A 21,245-nucleotide genomic window follows, 5' to 3' on the forward strand; every position below is an offset into this window, starting at 1 on the left:
ATTTCAAGGGGAAACGTGGAGTCAAAGTTCTTCTAGGTACAGACTAGTTAAGAGTTTTTAAAGACCTAACATGGAGTCGGTGATCTGCCTGTTATTCTTATTCTAATTGAAAAGTAAATTAGAGATTAAGAGACAAGTAAAATGAATGGGAATGGAATGATTAAATCTAGCAAGCCAACAATCCTCAAGTTGACTCTAACCTTCACCATATATCCATCACTTTGTCAATTCATGCAGAAAACTAGTCAACATTTACTATACACTGGATAAAGGAGTCTAGTCTTGAATTACAGAGTTTGGAGGCAATATTAATAGCAGATAGCTGATTTCCTTTTGAATAATAAAGTTTCATGAAAAAGCATTCACGAAAATTGTGATATACATGACCATGAGCTGTTCATAGTTTATAAGTGACAAACCCAAAAGATCCTTAAAAATAACCATTCTTTGGACAATATATCATATTAAGTTATGTTTGTTTTTGAGAATTAACAGAGTAGCCATAGCGATGATGAAATATTTTGTCATGATGGACAGATTGTAATATAAGTATGATATCAAAGTCGAATGTTTCTTAGCCTGTAAGTCAAATCATGATTTGTTCCATGATCAACTTAAAACAGCGGACAATGCTCCTTTAACTACAGTATAGTACAGCAGACTATTCCACTGTCAATTTATGCATACCAGTAATTGAAAGGAGGAAGTTTGGATGACAGTTAACTGATGTTTTCATGACATGTGTAGGTTTTTATCAGACAGTTTGGCTTCTCTGTGGAACTAAGAATTTCATGGCATGGAGCTGAGTGTACTCAGAGATGTTATCATTGTGAGAGCAATATCAATTCTCAAAAGCTTTTATCTTTCTTTATTTTATGTCTGTCATTATTTGGAATCTAAAGTTAATCAAGATAAGGCGTAGAACTATGTAGCTATGATGAACTTATTTCCAGTTTGGTGCTAGAAACTTGGAGGTTCTATTGTGAAGATGAGCCACACAAGATGGTCTTTGAAAGACTTTTTGGTATTTCATTCAGATCAAAATTCTTTATCTAAGTATGTGCCAAAATTGGACTATAATCTTTCAACAAAACTGGATGGTGAATGTCATTAGGTACATTTGACTTGAACATTCTTTAAGGTTTAAAATATGCCATATATTGAAAATTTAATTCATAAATCCCACAAGAAAAAAACAGACTGTTAATTGGGCTCTATTTTCTGGACAACTACAAGGGCTCTACAGTTATCAAATGAGTTCAATGCTATCCTGGATCATCCAAAATTGAATGACAAAGAATGAACCTATCATGTCAATTCAGCATTAAAAAAATACAAACCTGATTCTGGTAAAACAAGACGACCTCCACAACTGTCAAATGTACTCCAAGTAACACCATCAGCATCTACTGTACTTGGTAACTGGACTGATATCATAGACTGTCGACTGTCTTGTAAGTGATCTGTTTCCGCTAGTCTGATATCTGTTGGAACCAGTAATGAATTTTTATTGTCACAAACTGATAAGTGTTCTAAAGAGGAACTGAGGTTATGATTGATTGTTGGTTCCACTAACATCATTTTACTGTTTTTGGGAAGAGTTCCAGATAAACGATGGTGGGCATTGATGTCTGGTACATCATACAAGGGTTGTTTGTCCATCATGTGGTTGTTGTTGGGTGAATCCACTGGTAGGGCATGTTGAACTGTTACCACGGTCAAATCAGGTTGCATTGACATCAATTCTGAAAGAAAAACCAAAAAAATGGTTACTTGAAAAAGTCTAAGACGTAAATGATAACATTGAGGAATGAACAAAATTTTGCAAGAGAAAGAAAAATGGCTGAATGTAAAAAAGTGAATGAGGGATAAAAGCCAATAAAACGTTTGTAAGGAAATAAAAGAATGAGAGAATGAAAAAATGGTGATGGGAAAATAAAGGAATGATTCAAGAATGAATGCAAAGCATGTAACTTGGTAATGTAAAAAACATTACAGAAATTACATGTGCAAACATACGGTCTAATTATCTATTGTGTTAATCAAACATAAGACAAATGTTTTCTACATTACAACGGCTTTATGACATATGTTTTGTGACTGGGTATTTTGCGCTGGTTTTTCTCTGATGTTTTTTGTTGTTCCATGCCTTACCATGTTATATTCATTATTAGATGTAATCAAATCCAGATTAATGGTGATAAGGTACCAAAGACAATAACTTTAATATTTGGGTGGCATAAAACCCAGACCTAAAAACATGGTTCATTCTTGATTTTTTCCTCGCTCTGGGAATCGTATTCATATTCAAATTAGCTTTTTTGGGGGCAATTATGAGATTGCAATTTTTAACTTAAGTAGTTTTCCATTGCAAAGTTACACAGATTGGGGATGCCAAATTAACTGCAGAATACTTTTTATACTTTGTTTGATCTAATAATTGCCTCGCAGCAAAAAAGTCTCCTGCAGCAAATTAGCCGTCTGCAACAAATGGAAACACTCCTTTATTCTAGAAATGTAAATTCAAATGTATCATTGGGTGGCATCCATTAAAATATTATTCAGCCATTTTCTTATCAGAATCATTCTACATTAATCTAAGTAAAATAAACCTGGTGCTATTCTCTGACTGATACAATGATAAGCAGAACTGCTGCAGCAATGTAATCTTTCACCAAATTTGTATCAGTAAATTGACTGTGAGTTTGACAGATGTGGATAATAAGAGAAGAGTTCTGGTAAGGTCTGGACAATTTCAATCGGTATCAAGACAACAAAACAAACCGTCAAGGTAGACTATCTAATTTACTCTAGTCTTAAATCAAGTTTTAATCACTTTACAACTAGCTGTTAGCTGGAATAGTTTGATATCTTCTGGCCTATTAAGCTATTCAAAGCAATTTCAAAACATGCCGCATTTGCTACAGACTGCAGAACGATTTGAAAATTGAAACAAGTTATTTACATAAACAATTTTGCTTTTGCATATCTCCAATTTGTTTGAAGCAGCAATCTAAAATCAATAAGTAAATGAAGGCAAGGCAAAAAGTCCAGAAATCTAGATTTTATTGTGTATATTTCCCACTTTCTTGTTGAATGACAATAAGTTCCATATGGTCGGGGACTCATACTAGCTAGGAATTTTAGGGTGTAAAGCAAATTTTGGAAAGCACAGGCACATGTACCATGTTGGGCAAAGATCACTAATTTTTGGACAATCTATAATTTAGGATTTGATCTTATAGAAGTCAGAGTTTTCAGATTACAATGCAGTAGTTCTGACAGATCTGTAAATACATTCAATTTGACAGTAGTAATCAGTCCTCTTATCTCACTTGTATCCTACAATCAAACAAACACTGCCTTTCTATTGTTTTAGATGGAATCTATTCTCCAACCCAACAGCTCTTAACTTATAATTACATTAGGGACCATCTTATCATCCCACCTCTCTTTAACCCTAGCGGTCTAGTTTGATTCACGATAATTGTGTATCGAATGCGCCAGAATGCAGCCATAGCTAACTTAATTTCTGCATTTCAAACATATTATTAATATGAATGTTTCTTTTCATTAGATTTAAACAGAGCCATTTGAAGGGTATAATTTGTCTCTCTAAAAGCGGTAATTATCTTGAGAGTAACGAAATTGGCGTCTGCCATTTTGCAGTTGAATAGATTCTAGATCATCTTGTTTTGGCTATTTTTTATTGAGTAACTCGAGCTTCAAATTGGCTTCATCTAATGTATCTCTTTAATATAATGAATGAACATTTTAGAAGGTGGTCACCAAATCCATGTACTTTTCATGGAATGCAATAATATTCTTAAGGTGGCCATTTTTTACGAGACAGTTGTGAAATTGACGTCTGCTATTTCACAGTTGAATCTTGACTGATATGGCAAAAATAAATTCACTACAATATCTGGCAATGAAAATGGTATGGAATCAGTCCTGCAAGTCAGACCACAGCCTCAAAGACTAATTCAATTAGAAATAGCAGGAGAAGGAATAATGGTAAAAAGTCTTAGAGTATGAATCAGAGAAAATAGATTACCAGGAATATAAGATGTTTCTGATAAGTTTGACATTTCCTGCCATCATTATGTAAGTCAACTACTCTTAACCTCCAATAGAATGGTATTTGATGGTATTTCTTGTAACATTAAAGGAGCTAGTCCATTTGAATTTTGATCATTATCTTAATCATAAAAATTCATCACTCTTGGAGAAAACAGTCACAAAAAACAGTTTAATTAATCTTAGTATTATTCTTGGAAAATCTTTTTGGTTTTTCAGTAAGAAAATGAATGACACATGAATATACAGTTATATTCAATATAACCAAAATATGTCTTGGTGCATATACTACACCTGGGACAATTTTATGTGATTTTATTTTCCTTTAATAAAAAAATTCTCTAAATGATAAGGCCTCTTTAAAACGATTACTTGACCTGCTCAACAACTCATTTCACATTCATAGAATGGCAAATCAATTTCAGGAACAGTTTGGAACTGATGCAACCAATTCTCCTGTGTTCAAACACCAGATAAAAATGTGTATGATATTTTTAATGCCTTTGTCTCCAAGGCTGAAAGTGTTTTTACATTCCCCGAGCAAGATTTTTATCATTTGAAACTATATACATATTACGATAACATCTATATTACACATGGTGAGCACAAAACAAGATGTATAATGGTTTTTATAAACTTATATTCTTGTCCAGATGTGTTCTTAGTAGATTTAACATGTGACAAGATTTTGTAAGTGTATGTTCTGCACTATTATGGCAATATATCCACATCCATTATATACCAACATATTGCATACATGCATAACATTTGTATATCCAAATTTTTACAATATATTTGCATATCGTGGGTGACCGCTTGAAACCTCGTTTATGCCATATTTGGTCATTTTGACTTTTTGGTACCATTCGAAAGCTTGTAAAAGCCCAGATCTTGTGATCAAAACCTCGTATTCTTAGCTTGATTGTAAATAACTCAAAAACCACTAATTAAATAACACGTATATAAACAGTCATATGTTATACGAGGTTTATATTTTCAAAGAATGAAAACCACATATAGCAGAAAAAATAAATAATAAACAAGATTTTAACAAAATACGAGTTCAAATAGTTTTTCTCGAAAAATCATTCCGCGTCATATATCGTTATACAAGGTTTCAAGCGGTTACCCATGATATCTTTGAATTTAGAAAATTGAAATGGTGCAAAATGATGTTATCAGTGTCCCTGACTGATACACATAATTTTTTTAGAAAACTTCTTTACAATCCCTTTAAATATCTTTTTTTTTTCAATATATTGTATTTTAGAGAGTCCACAAAAAAAATATGTTTAAGAATTTTTCCTTCGAATACTTGTTTAGACCAATGAGTTTTTTTGTTTATTTTATTAGAAATGAAACTATTAAATAAACAGAACTGAGCCCCTACGAAAATTTAGTGGTATATGAAATCCAGAAGAACAAAGACAATAGGGTGCTCAAATGTCAATTCTAAAACATAAACAAAACAGGTCAACCCATATATCCCTGACTCTATTATTCCTACATAAAAACAGGGTTCCATTTCTTAAACAAATAAAAAATTTGGTGTAAGAAAATACGGTTGATGGCTGTAATTTTCAGTGAAGCAGAATCAATGATTGGTAAAAGCCAGATTTAAACAATGTGTAAAATGGTAATACAAGGGTGTAGAAGTCAGTTAATATGTTTTGGATAAACAAGTAATAACAAATATCCCAACTGATTTGGATAAGATTCTATCAGGAACTAGTGCCAGATGAGAAAGAAAGCAGACACAGAATATATTGGGAAGTATGGAATTGTCATCATAATAATATTAGCCTACATATGTTGAACATAGGTTTAATGATTCTGTATTGATAATTATCTTGGCTTTTACTTGCTTGTTTTCAAAGTATCATTAATACCCCATGTGGTCGGTTGTATCTGCTATTGTGGGGTTCAACTCGAAAATAAGTAGCACCACACCCATTTATAGGAAAAAAAATGGAGATGAATTTTGGATGGATATCAATAAACCATTTTTATTATTTATACTTATAAATGGATGACAAGTACACAAACTTAGTCAAAAAGTGGCATCAGGTGTTTTTGAAGTACAAGCATTGCCTAGCAAAAAGGTATGAATTGGATAAATTAATCCTATTTACAATTTCACCTTTTGCAAATGAAGACATGAAATGGAATTTTTGACAGCTACACTAGAATTTAGAGAAAACTACTTTTGAGAATCTAGTGCTCTGCAAATCTTGGTCTGCAATTGTGACTAATGGTTGTGCAGGAGCAAACATTTTTCACTCCAAGAAGATACACTTAATTACTATTTTCAACAGGAAAACCTGAGAACATTTTGTAAACATTGTAATATCATAGCCACAAGACACCATCAAACCTATGTCAAAACCTTACTCGTACATTTTAAGGTCGCTAAATCATTTTTCATGTCTTGTTTTCCCAGCATGCCAGTAAGATAACTCCTTGGAACTCTTCAATCAAAGCCTTACAGATGCCTGCAGGATGTCAAAGGTTACCATGTTGAATGAGGACAAAATGGCTTACATACTACCAACATATGTTTTTTAAATATATACAAAAAATTACTAACTTTCCAGCCACTCATTTCACACAAAGGCAATGAAAATACTTCACCAGTCACAGGTGTAAACCTCCATGACATCATATACTTTTATATGTTTATGTGAAAGGTTATAGGACTCTATGGTTTTTGCGTCTGCTCGTTGTCTGCTCGTTTTGAGTGTATCTGCTTATTTTGATAAATGTAAAAGAAAAACCTATCTGTTTTTGTAAAAGTTGAAGGACTCTTTATTTTTTGAATCTGCCCTTTTTGAGTAGCACTGCAGGGAATTGCATTGAAGGATTCCTTATTATTTGAATCTACCCTTTTTCAGCAGCACTGCAGGAGATTGCATATATGTTCTCACATTGCATTCAAAATTTTGGATGTGTATATGTGAGATGATGACCATGTAAGTTGGATGGATACCACATCCTTAATAATTATTTGATGTTTGCATTAAGTTATAAAAAAATTCAAATTAGGATGACCCTACATACCTCCATTTTTGGTGATTTTCTTTTCTTCTTCTGTTATTGAGTTAACTGTGGAATCTGGAAATAAATCAAATTTCAAAAATAAAAACATGACAAAGTATCTTTATAATAATATCATTAAGTTTCTGCCTTGGTGCCGCATAATGGTCTACTTTGTTACTCATCTACTTCAAAGTTCCTCTTTAATCTTTCTCAAGATGCATACCAATTTCAAACAATAATTTAATTAGAGTTCTTACAAAAACACACCACCAAAAGTCGCCAGTTATGATCCAACCTTTATAACTTACACGGGTGATGGTAATAGCTTTTCGAGATGGCAGTAAATCATAACTTAAACAACAAGGAAATTTTACTAACTTTTGCCTCTTAAGAAAAAAACTTCAGATATTGTACGCGAATGAATCAAATTAAAATGTGAATTAAATTAAAATAAACGAGTCTGACTTTTAAACAGAACACGCTCCATTTTCTATTTTTCTTAACTTAATTATGAGCTGGCAAATAACTTGCATACTTGAGTTTCATATCAGTTTTGTGTTCAACTTAAACCATTAGAGTGTCTATTATCTTTTGTAGTTTTAAACTAATTAAAACCTAAATAGATTTGGTTTTTTCAGCTCTATTTTCTTATCTCTCTGTCATATTCCATAACTCAACAATTTGACCTCACGAGAATTTGATTTGAAGAGTAACTACATTGATAAGATCTCAGAGCAAATGAAAATAGTGGGCTAATGCCAATATCCTGGCAACATTTCCCTCATTTCACACTGCATGGCCTGTCTTCATTAGTCCATTAGGTGCAAATAAGTAGGATGTAAAACTCATTTTGTTTCTGAGCAGAAAATCAAAAAAGGGAAGAATGCTGATCTCATTGCACACAGCATGATTTGCATTTAAATTTGAATTCTTTTTTTTGTGATCTACTAGCAGTAAAGTTCCACATTTTTGTTAAGGTTAGGGAATAAATTTGTAAGTGGAAGCTCCCTCTCAATTCCTTATCATGCATCACAATATTTGTAACATGAATTTACCACTTTTTTTTGCCAGTAAAGGTTGTCATTATCTTGTGAAAATAAACATATTCATATTTTTTGACAGTTTATGAGATAGGACTGGTAAAGATGTGTAACTAGGAATTTCAGCAAATGTATTAACCTTACAAAGTGCAAGTTAAGTGTCTAAAAATTCGCACATTCATCGGTAATTTTGACACTTTTGATATAAACCATGACTGTTTTATCTGACAATTCAAGATAAAGTAGAAGACTGAATTTCACAGTAACATGTTCACCATATATTTCATTGAATTGCATTCACACAAAATATGATTGAAATTTGACTGGAGCTAACTTTTAAGAAATGGTATTGACTGAATCTTCACTATTTTTTCTTTTTTTTGGTATTGTGAAGAGGTTTTCTTAAGTTTTCATGTGTATTGGGGGCACTGTTATCATTGTCTTTCACCATTCTAATTTTCAATAAGGTGTCTGGGGTTCCTGCAATCCACTAAACTAAGATATCACTATATGATATAAGCAGATTTGCAATAGTAATGTCATCAAACGCTTAGTTTTAATGGAATTGCAGGAAACATAGATGTCTGATTGAAAATTGAAATGGTGTAAGTTGATATACTATTAGTGTCCCTGATACACATAAAAAGTTTACAAAACCTCTTTACAATCCCTTTAAATAATATCCAAATTCCATTCAATGTTTTTTGTGTGTTTTTTTTTTTTATCAAATTCCACCAAACGCAAAAATCTCATTCTAGCAGGATATAATTTATTCATAACCATTACAATAAGCCTAATCATAATCAAAAAAGTTAAAATGGTGTCCCAAACAACAGACCTCCTAATCATTTTAAATCCTTACACACAATGTTTTTGAATAAAATATTGTCGTCTGCTGTCTTTATTGTGACAAATATGATAAAGGTCGTGATAATTTATTGTGATTGTTTTAATCCATTGATACTAGAACTGGGATTAATAACACAACAATTATTTTTAATTCTTAATAAATTGAAAACATTTCATTTCCAGAAAGCAACAATATTAAGCAAGTTGGTCCTTAACAAGGGAGTGATTAAATCATTTTCCAATTTTGTCCCATCAATTTATGACAATAAAATGCCCAAGATGACAATTTGAACATGATGAACCAGGCAATAAAATAGTCTAGCAAAGAGCAATGCTTGAAGAAGGACATGAAACTAGTGCAGGCGTGTCTCTAAGTGAATTTTATTGCTCATATTAAAAAGTCGTAAAATAGGAGAGGCAGTGAAAAAATTAGTGAAAAGGTTTATGAAACAAGGGGTCACAGGTCTGACTCACAAGATGGCTGCATTAAAATGTTGTAAAAAAAGGGTAATAAGAGATAAACTTGATTAGAATGCTTTAATAATGATCTTATTATCATCATTATCTGTCCCTAGTGTTTTCCCAAAATGACAAAATAGTGTCACTTGTTTCATTGTTCTGTTTAATATGAAAAAGATGGAAATTTTCTTCTCATAAAGTGTCTGAAATTGACATAATTTATTAAAATTTCCTTGTCAATCTTTCTGGTTTTTATCAAACATGATGTGACCAAGGTTATCATGGGGTGCATAGTTGATTAATCTAAAACACCTCATATCACTTGACAATTGTGCTCTTCTGTAAGGAAGTTAATCTAATCATATTTTTAGGCCTCAATTTTTGTATTTCTTCATATAAGGGATTGTATTTTTCTATATGAATAATAATGGCCAAAATAAATTAATTTTCAAAAGGGAAGGGCATTGTGCATAAATGTATTAACATTAAAAATAAAATATGAAAAAGGTGTGTGCTTTGAGCTAAACATCAGTGACGTAAGCTCACCTGTGCTCAAACACTCCCTAGAAAACACACCTTGACTGCGGGCCTTTCTTCTTCTCATGAATATGACGATCAAGACTATCACTGTTATAAACACGGCTACAGCAACACATAACCCAATATACATCGGAATATTTTCACCATCTTCAACACGACTTGCTGCTGAAAGATAAAATTATCAACATTACAAATTGTCCAGCCTTTTCTATTTTTGTATGACAATGAAATGTGAATCCTGTTTGTAAATGAAGTGTCTATCATCCAGTCTTTTTAAATTCGAAAATTCGAGTTGCCAATGTCAATTGTTTTAGATTTGAAATTTAAGAACTTAGGTGACTGGTTATCCTGAAAATTTTGTGGAATTCTTGCAAGATGATAAATTTTTTACCAAAATTTCCAAATGGCCAGTATGAAATCAATATGGTTCCAATAAAAGATTTATAAGTTATCAATTGCTAATAAAGAACATGTTCACTGTCTGACTAATTTCCAGCTAAAATGGAACTCTTATGTAGCAGACCTAATCAAGTGAAATGATCATTCCAGCCAATTATCTCTTCAAAGTGATGAATAGTATACAATTAGGTCTTAATAGTACTGAAAATTTTATTAGTATTCGACTTACATAAGTCTAATAGCCAGCGATATAATCATACAGGACTGCCTTGAACATTTCTGTACAGGCAACTTAATACAATAAAAGCTAATTGCAGGCTTCGAAATATCTCAATGAATAACCAGCCACCAATTTCCTCTCAAAATGAAGACCTGATGTTCAGAAATATTTTGTTAACCTAAAAACTGGTTGTTTTTTTTTCCCTACCGATCATGACTGAATGCTGTAAAACAGTTATAATGGAAGTCTATTTCTAGCGGTGAATAAATGACGGTGTTTCCGTAAGAAATCTTGGCACGGACAATATAAAAATGTAGCTAAAGTAAATTGATCGTGGAGGAAAATTTGAAATATTGATAGAAATAAACTTGGTGGTGTTATTATGAGCATAGATAGAAATTATCCACTTTCCTTTCTGTACATAAAGAGAGCAATCAGTTATATTAATGGAGGCTGATTGTCAAGTACCCAGTTCAAGATCTCTCTCATGTCTTTTCAACAGAATGCACATAAATTCTAGCCAGTCTACTATTCAAATAATTTAGCTTGCATTGAACAATCTGTCAAATGTTGATTGCCTTGAAATCATTCAATACCCTGCCAATTTCATTTTCTTGCCTCCTTTTCAAAAAGTTTTCATATATCAAATCTCCAACAGCTCTTTACTGATTTCAATAATGCTTTTGATATTTTTATTGCTGGAAGTTGATCATGACATAAGCAATGTTGATCTTAGAAATAACTTTTATTACTTTGCACGATTTGATGTAAGGGGGCGAGATTCATTGTTGGGCCGAAGATCGAATGCACCAAATTTGTCAATATGTCAGCATTTTTGTTGATGAAGCCATAATTTTTAATTTTCATTTTCAAAGATTTCCAATACATGTATAAATTCAAATTTCAAGATTTTTTTTTCTTGTCAAATGCTGAATGATTTGAAATGGAAATTAAACAACATCATAAGAACATGGTTCTGAAACGGTGGTCATTCAAGCAAGATAAATGTTTGCTTACAAAATGACACATCTAAAAACAAAACAAGCATTTAATTAAATGAGATGCAATGGAGTTAGTTATAGTATGAATATGAGCAATGATAAACAAAGCCAGAAACATTAGAAGCACTAAGAAAGAAAACATGCCAAAGTCCATTATACATATCTAGCACCATGCAGCAATAAGTTTATATTTAGTTTTGCATTCTAGCAAGCTGAGAAATAATAAATGTTATCATAAACAAAATGACTTTCAACACTAAACACTCTTCAGGAATGTACAGGTCAATTTTAAATGAGTTCTTAAATAAATATTAGGAATAATATGCTGTTTAGACATTACTGCGGGCCTGCCATCTTTCAAATGACTGCGAGCCTGCTGTTTTGAAACATGGCTTGCTGTAGAAAAAGCTACCTAATTTCAATTAAACTGACTAGGAATCATTAATCTTAATGTACATTTAACGATGGCCTACTGTGGAACTCATAAAGATTCATATCTTTATTTAGATTTGGAACTGGTGTCCACCAGAAGTTTGTGGATGTTTTTATCAAAGATGGCTGATTCTTCCTGCTGAGCTTTAAGAAGAAATTATTTATCAAATAGAGATGGAGCTAAGTCAGAGGTCTGAGGATATTTATGATACCACTGATATGAGTTATGAGACAATCTCGTGGAGTTTCTTCAGATAATTCATACTTTTATAGATTTGTTAGAGATCCTGACTGATAAAACCTAGTCCTATGGTTTGGGTTCAAATTTAAGATGAAGGCAAGTGATATATTAAACAGAAGGCTTTATCAAGATCAAACTTGAAATTAAAGTAGCACAACCAAATTGAAATTGATAAGATATATCATTCTTCTATCTTTTGACAGCTGATTTTAAAATTTTAAACTTCAAGATCAATTTAAAGATAATCTTTAAAGATAGTTGAAATCATTGAAATATAATTAAATTGATATCTTGGTTTCACTTTCATTTTCATGTCACTGGACAGCTGATATTTAAAAATTTTGATGACATGTTTAAGTTCTTTTGAACCTATTATAAAGAATCCAAAGGACATAAATAAATTCAGAAATAAAAATTTTCAAAACTTTTTTCCATTTTTTAACAAATATCTGAATTTATCCAAAATAATTATTTTATCAAAACAAATTCATAAATTATTATACATATTTAGGTATATTTCTCAAGTTTATATTTTTGTGTTGAACCAAGGGTAAAAACACACCTCCTTGAAAGGAGAGTCTAATAAGACATTCAATTGGTATTGCACATGTTATTAGTATGCAGTATTGAAGAAAAATAATTACACTTGAAGATCAAATACCAAAATAAACTATCATTGACTAATATTTATCATGTGCAGGTTACTTTAATTAAAACTGGTAGTTTTGATCTGTGTGGACATGACTCTTTAATCTAAACACATAAACAGATTAATTGGAGAAAAGGTGGCCATAGAATAATAAATTTCTATAGTCTGTTTGAACTTTATGATTATATTTATAAAAGATGTCCTTTAGAAAAAATAAACAAAATGACCAAGACCCTTTAATAAATAAACAAAATCTAATTGTAAAGTTGATGACATATATATTAACATTCAGAGTGTCTTTGAACTTAATTTGTGGGGTGTTTGACTATGTCTGTGTGGTCATATGTAAGCCATTTCCTTTTCCCTTGTTTATTTGCATAGGAAACTGATGTTGTAAACTATCTATATACTGTATTCTTACTTTGAAAGACTTGTCAACGATTCTTTCGTCTATAGACTCTTTTATCAAGTTTCCCAAAAAAGGTTAATGAATATGCAAAATGATAGATCTATTATAGTCTCAATTGTCAAGTACTTAAGCGTAAACTATTTTTATTTGACTATTGAAAGGTTTTAGTGGAGAACCAATAAATCTGGAAGATTAGAAGCAGACACACTCAACAGTTGAAGTGAATTCTCTCCCCTACATTTTCAAGTTATTTATAGTCCATAAAAGTTTAATGAGGGTTAATGAGTGACATTAATACAAGACTTCTGTTAACAGTGAAATAGAATATAAATCAGACCGAATCTACTTAAAAATCTCTTACTAATAAATAGTACCATGGACTAAAGTCGTAAAACTGTAAATACTAAGTGTCTTTGTATTCAATGTTTAATGATAAAATGATTTACTTATCAATAAACACTATATTTGAAATCAATGGTTTCAAGTGTTGTGGTGTTCAAGTGAGATCAGAAAATCAATGGTTATTATAGAGGTTCTGGTATTGTGAGGTCTGTTAATGTGGCTCAGTCTGTGGAGATTCTCTTGTGATAGGTATTGAAACATGTCGACCAAGAGTCATTATGCTCACCAAGAGTTAAAAAAATCATACATTTATAAAATTGTAAATTCTCTGTTTGTAAATTCTCAAACTTATGTTTGTAAATTCTCAAACTTATGTTTGTATATTCTCAAACTTATGTTTGTATATTCTCAAACTTATGATTGTAAATTCTTGAACTTATGTTTGTATATTCTCAAACTTATGATTGTAAATTCTCAAACTTGTGTTTGTATATTCTCAAACTTATGTATGTAAATTCATAACAAATAAAGTCAAAAGAATTATCAAGCCAAAGAGTTGTCATGAAGGCCATATTTGTTTCCTCTAAATGCCTTAATGCAAATGCTTCAAATGTATAATTAATTGAATAGTTTTTCCTATGGTGGGTATCTTTCAAATTGGGGAAAATATTCACAGGGAATGCTATTGATTAATGACCTGGAGGCCTTACTCTCTAAAACTTATATAAGATAAAATTCTGGATTTTAAGAAATACAGTAATTTGATTCGAGAATGAAACAAAATTTTAAAAATGATGGACCGACCATATGATTGCAATAGAAAAGTTAAGTTTTCTAGAATAAGGCCCCAGGAGAGAAGGAAATGACATTCAACTTATTATTGAGGCCATGTTAAGTCATACAGTCACCATGCCTTTAAATGAAAGTTAATTATGTGTTGTGAAACAGTTGCATGTATGGCATTTCCTGGTTTTATTACTGCTAAATATTCCAGCCTTTTTTCAGCTGTTGAGTTTTAATTGTACAGTCTATTATGGAGTATGTTGTTTTCATATTATCTAAGTTTTCAAAGAAATTATAATTTGTTCAGGCCACTTTTAAAGATGGGTGTCCTTTTCAAGTTTGATTTTTGAAAAACAAATTTTGCTTGTACTGTAATTTTCGTTTAAAATGAATTAAAAAATTAAAACTAAGTAAATAAAATTGGAAATTGCAAAATATATTTAAGGATATTTTTCTTTTCTTAGAATCAACAGAAAAATGACTACATCGATATCAATTTTCTCAAAAACCACAAAAAAAAAAAATTCAGAAAGTTAATAGATATGAAACCAATACAGTAAATTACAAATATCAAACTTTCAAAAACCTAGTGAAAAGCCATTTAGAAGTAATTATATTTGACCGTTTAAAAAAATTCCAATTTCCGTAATAGACTTTATTCACAGCTTAAATTGACTTGATCTGGAAATGATCAATATTGTTGATTGATCATTTGAAATAATCACAAAACACTCATTTAACCAGCGTTGATGAGTTTTTAGTATATATATTTACTACTCAATGTTTATTATATTGCTACTATCTGTTAGAAGTGGTCAGGAAACGTTTGATTGATATTAAGGAGTGGTTTACACATGGGAATTTCCAATGTTTTAGTGATATTGCCATTGAATTTTATTATTCTAGTCTTGGTCCTTATTTCCAGTATTAGAATATACTGCATTGAGATTTTATGTATTGCTTAGTCTTGGGCTTCGTTATTTTAAATATGCTATTTTTGAAAATGAAAGCATGTTCTTTGATGTCTTTAGATATTTAAAACTTTCATATCTTTTGCATTAGAGAGTTTGAAATAGTAGGATTTGTGTGATTTTCATTTTTTTCACTATGCACTTAATATACGATTTTATCCTTTTATTAAACCTTAACCTTCAGTTTTTCTTTGTAATTTCTGTAAGTTTCACATCAATTTAATTTAAGGTTTGATATACATTATGTCAAATAGGAAATCAAAAGAATGGGAATTAAATGCATTAAGTTTCTCATCTCATCCAACAGAAAACCCTCTTTTAAATACGATCAGAAGGGAAAAGTTTAAACTGGTCTTGAATCCTCATTGGATTATAATCAATAGCAGAACCTGAACAGTAATAAGAATAATATATGGGTCAATGTTAATTGATAGGATTTCTATATGGTGTTTATATGTTTCCTCTAGCACTTGTTGTAATCTCATCACACGCACTTTAATTCTCTAGTGACAATTCTATTCATCTAGTCTTTTATTTATATCAAATATCTATATAATAATAGCAATATCTCATATTGATGTATTGATCGGTAAGAGCTAGGGCAATATAAACTGCTGTGTCAGAGACAACCAACAGCTGTTTTTTTGTAGTATTTCTACTACAGTTTGATATTTTGAGTAAATGAAGCAAATTAACTGATTTTTTTCAATATTGAGCATATCCTTAATAAAACTCTTGATACACTGAGAGGATAAACCAGTGAGAGATTTTTTTAAAAATATTTTACAATCATCCTTTGTCAAGTGGACTCACTGAAGGGATGCAGAAGCACACAAACTCGTATCAGATATTTGAGCGTTTCTTACTGCATTGATAAAACACATATCAATATGCAAATGAGGACCCTTTCTTGAGGTCATGATTTCTTCTTTGATATACATATCTGATAAAATATTATTTAAATATTTGCCCTTAGATATACTACTCTTGAAAGTTGGTGCAGACATGTAAATTGTATTTAAGTATGTAAAAGCATGGTTTCTAACATGGAGGTGCATATTTCAAATTGAAACTACATGTATATCACATTCTCAGTACAAAAAAGCATTAACCTTCAGCCCGTAACAAACAGCAAAACATGCAATGGTAAATGATGATATAAACCTCTGTGACCTAGAGGTGCCCTAGAGTTAATATAACTAACACATTTCTCAACACCTTTCTTTCTTTTAAAACCTATTCTGCTATATGTAATTAGTTAATGTAACAATATGGGTGAACATGCCTGCCAAATTACTGTTACTGCAGTTTAAATATAACACTATAAATCTTAGATTATGGAGCAAATGGTTCCAAACTTCATAATGTCAAGTCAAACTTTAGGCATCACAATGCTTACAAGAAAAAAACTCTTTTGAAAATGTCAACAATGAAATTAAGAATTTGACATTATAAAGTCAAGCAATAAATGTTAAAAATTCATCATTTAATTTCAGATTTCATCAGAATTGTTATTAAATTTTGAAATCTTGACATTGTGAAGATGAAACGTTCCAACAGCAACAATTACGTTGAATATCCTATAACTGACCTTGAGAAGTTTCGACAATAAGATTTAAAGTACTATCTGAAACGGTAAATAAATGACAAGACATTGTAAAAACTGAAATAAGACGAAAGAATGGTTTGCTAGTATAAATCAAGGTAATAGTTTTCAATGAAACCAATTATCAGTGGTAGAGAAATCATTAAGATATGTAAATGTGTAATAAATCTTTAATAATTACTAGATAAATATTCCAGAAATCAATTTATTAACTATGTTATTGCAGAAGTCAAACCCTGACAAGGGGAAGTAATTCTAGATTAGTTTAATCATGCCGTTAAGAGAGGTTATTAATCTAGTTTTGGTTTGGAGGCTAGGAAATTAATCTCTAAGAATTGCTTTTGATTATTTTGAATTTTTTACTGGAATCTTTTTTACGACCAATTTTGGTACTAAACACATTTTTCATTTTTGATTGGCCATAATATATATTTTGTAAAAAAATATTTTGAATTCTAACCAAGGGCTGTCAGATTTGTTCAGAGGATGCGAATCTAAAAACTTGCTTAAAAATGACTTTAAAATAAATGGCCACCCATGCAGAAGCAGCACACCAAAAGAATCACCAAAAACAATATGTTTAATTTGTTGATATTTAGGATTCTAGAGTTCTAATTTGATTCACTAAATGGTTTGAGGAGATCATGCACTTAGCAGGAAGTTAGTCAGTGCAAATTTGATTGTTTTTTCTTTCTACATTAGTTTTAAATGCCGACTTCCTTCAAAGACTACACTTAAAAGTTGCCTGTTTCTAAAAGTAAATTCTAAACTATTTTTCTTTAATCTAGAGGAAGGAAATGAATGGGATGTAAAATTATTTGGAAAGTTTTTTTTTAATGCGATGACTACAGGCAATATTTTAAAGGTTCTATTTGACTAGAGGAGTAATCATAGCCACAAGTAATTGTCTCTGGTAAATTTAGCTGCAGGTTCATGCCATGGTAATTGTGGCTACAAGTAATTTTGTAGTAATTGTGGTTACAAGTAATAGTGACTACATGTGATGGTCTTTGGTTATATTGACTACAGGTAACTCACTGTGGTAATTTTGGCTACAGGTAATTGTCTATGGAAATTTGACTATAGGTAACTCACTATGGTAATTTTGGCTACAGGTAATTGTCTATGGAAATTTGGCTACAAGTAATTGTCTATGGAAATTTGGCTACAGGTAATTGTCTATGGAAATTTGGCTAGCTACAGATAATTGTCAGTAGTAATTTGACTAAAGGTAACTAATTATGACTACGGGTAATGGTAATGGTAATTTTGACGACAGGTTATGGTAATTTTAGCTATAGGTGAATAATTCTGGTAATTTGGGCTAAAGGTGTACATGTCTTACCCTGTTGTATAGTGGGAGATATTGTCTGCGATACTGATCTTGAACTATTTCTTTTATCTGAAACATTTTTATTTTATTCATTTATTTTTTCTATCAATTTTGTCAATTTACATTATTCATTTGGTTTATTTTTCATCTTTTGCATTAATTCATTCATTCATTCATTGATTTTTAAGAATGCTTATTGTTCTTTAATTCTTTCATTTTTACCATCTGTCAATCCTAAGTTAAATGGTGTCTCTCAGACAATTGTTTTGAAATAATTAGACAAATCCCAGGCACCCTTATTTATTCCTGGAAATAACAACAGGAATACTAATAATGACTAATTTTTCAATCACAACCCCTATTTTAACTGTTACACTAGTGTCAGGGTGCCAATGCTAATTAGTACCGTAAAAGACTAAAATGTCACTGAGACAGCCTTGAGGCATGCCAGTACATCTCAGGAGATTCATTTTGACGGAAAAAAATAATCACTTGATAATTTCGATCAAGTTTTTTGGCATTAAATTAATGCATTCTGAGTATCATTTCACACCTAGTATACAAGATTGCATGCAGTCTCGACAATATCAAGATATGGGTGTAAAAATGTTTGAATCACACATCAGAAATAATTAACTAAGCCATGTCTTAATTCAATGAGTCATTTTCTACTAGTTTTTTTGTTGATGCATTAGTATTAATTATTTAAGAAATATAATACTTTGGTTTGATTGGATCGCGTCTTAAACATTACTGTGATAGAAATCTTAGATTTTGTTTTCAATATTAAAATAGCTAAATTTTTAGTTTGAAGTCTGTACTTAAATATTTTGTATGTATTTTACGCTTTTCTCTTCGCTTTTCCTTAATAACATTGCTTTCCATATTCAATATTAAAATATATAATTCAATTTGTTCATCAATTAATTGACTTCAAAGTAAGTAGAACATTTTTACGAGATTTTTTTTTTATAAATGAATTCAATGTGAAGTCTTAAAATTAAGCCTAAGATTTGTTTACATCTTGTTTTTATCAGTAATAATTAACTATCAGTGTTAAACATAATGGAAAGAAGCCTAACTTGATGAAATGTAATGCTGTGGTATACTGTTACTATTCCTGTTACTAATTTTCATTTTCATGGATTCACTGAATAATTGAAAAAGTCTCTTCTTCTTGATGAAAAAGTACATTTTCGTGTGGAAAGAGGAACTAAATGAAGATTTTTTTTTTTTTTCGCTGAGTGAGTTGATAATTGGTTGGAAGGTGTTTTAGTATTAGCCTCAAACTTTAGACATAAGATAGGCCTGCCAGGATGGGATGGGAAACCCTAATTGTTACCCTTAATGCTTTGAATGACCTTGACCTTTGTTTATCACCTAGCAGACATTTGCATCACAGCTTTTAATTTCAAAATCTTAACATTTAATCAATTGCACCAGTTCAATTTTCTATAATACTGTTGCATCAATTTTTGTTAATTTTCAAGCACCAAAAGTATTGACCTCTCTCTTTCATCCTTGGGTGTTGCCAGATTTTTATGTAGGTCAAAAGTATGTGTTGCCAAAATTTGATTCTAAGATAAGTGTTCAAAGTTTTGTCTAGAATTGAAATTCTGATTGATATCTAAGATATAAACATCCTAATTTGTACGTTTCTGTTTTCTGTCTTATTTGACAAGCTCTTTTAGAAAACTAGCAGTTATATGTCTTACTTTGCTATTTTCTTGTGACATATCCTTATATTATCTTATCAGTTATAACAGATAAATGTCATTTTAAACAATATAAATGCTGACTTATCAAAAGTATTTTTAAACTGTTATCGTATGGCGACATAACACTGTCATCTGTTATTAAGAAAAAACAAGATGGTGAAGCAATGCCCTATACTTTAGATGAACAATATATGAACATTTAGATAAAAAATATAATATTATGAACACAGAAACTGTTAGAAAAAACAATGTCCTATACTTTAGATGAAAGTATGAACATTGTATTATGAACACTGTTGCGTAAAATAATGCATTACATACTTTCGAGCTAAGTATTTGTATGTGTGAACAATATGTAATGAATATTCGATTTTCAAAAAACAAGTATGAACACAGAAACTGTTAATGTCTTATATTAAATTGTAATGTATGAACACTGTAATAAAATTGAAAAAAAGTAGTATGAACGAAAAAACAATTAGTAATATTCAATTTGTTTTTCATTTGAACAAGATTAATGACTGAATTGATTAGTTACAATTATTTCTTTTTTATAATAAGATTAAGTCTGTACGACTTGCGAAAACTTTAAGATTTGGTTCCAGGATAACGGAACCTGGTTTAATTAGTCTGCCACTAAGTTAATCCATCATATTTGTTCTGACTTGCTCTCTCTCAACTTCCAGACACAAGATAAATAGATTACAAAGGAATCCCTCATCAAGATTATATAGCTTTTATAACAGAAAGACATAGATAGAGAGAGAGAGATAATTTTTGAATCAGAAGTCAGAAGTGCAGAACTAAATATAAAGTGCAAAAGAAATAATTTGCATACAAAATGCCAACTTTATAAATGAAATAAAATTAAAAGATAAGTACCTCTGCACATGCCACCTGTACAGTTGGCAGATGCTAAGTCATTTCCGAGGCAATATTCTCCGCCATTGGCTGGAGCTGGATTTTCACATGACCTACGGCGATGATGTATACAATCTGGACTGCACGTTGACCAGGATGACCAAGGGGACCAAAGACCATCCACTACAAAATGGAGGCATGAAAGATAGGATGTGTGACCAAAATGAAAATTCTAACTATTTTGAATTCATGCTTTAATTTCATCAGTTTGATTTT

General features: G+C 30.9%; 1 protein-coding gene across 1 annotated transcript in view; it reads right to left on the minus strand.

The window, feature by feature from the left end:
* Window positions 1–21,245, minus strand: part of LOTGIDRAFT_197315 (hypothetical protein) — a 54,912-nt gene that overhangs the window by 10,888 nt on the left and 22,779 nt on the right. The window contains exons 5-8 of the mRNA XM_009067637.1: window positions 20,991–21,152; window positions 9,992–10,166; window positions 1,495–1,783; window positions 1,341–1,422 (exon numbers count right to left, since the gene is read on the minus strand). Of these exons, the coding sequence (XP_009065885.1) occupies window positions 1,341–1,422; window positions 1,495–1,783; window positions 9,992–10,166; window positions 20,991–21,152 (708 nt within the window). The remainder of the gene's footprint in view (window positions 1–1,340; window positions 1,423–1,494; window positions 1,784–9,991; window positions 10,167–20,990; window positions 21,153–21,245) is intronic.

The sequence above is a fragment of the Lottia gigantea genome (genome assembly GCF_000327385.1).
Source record: "Lottia gigantea unplaced genomic scaffold LOTGIsca_84, whole genome shotgun sequence".
NCBI lineage: Eukaryota > Metazoa > Mollusca > Gastropoda > Lottiidae > Lottia > Lottia gigantea.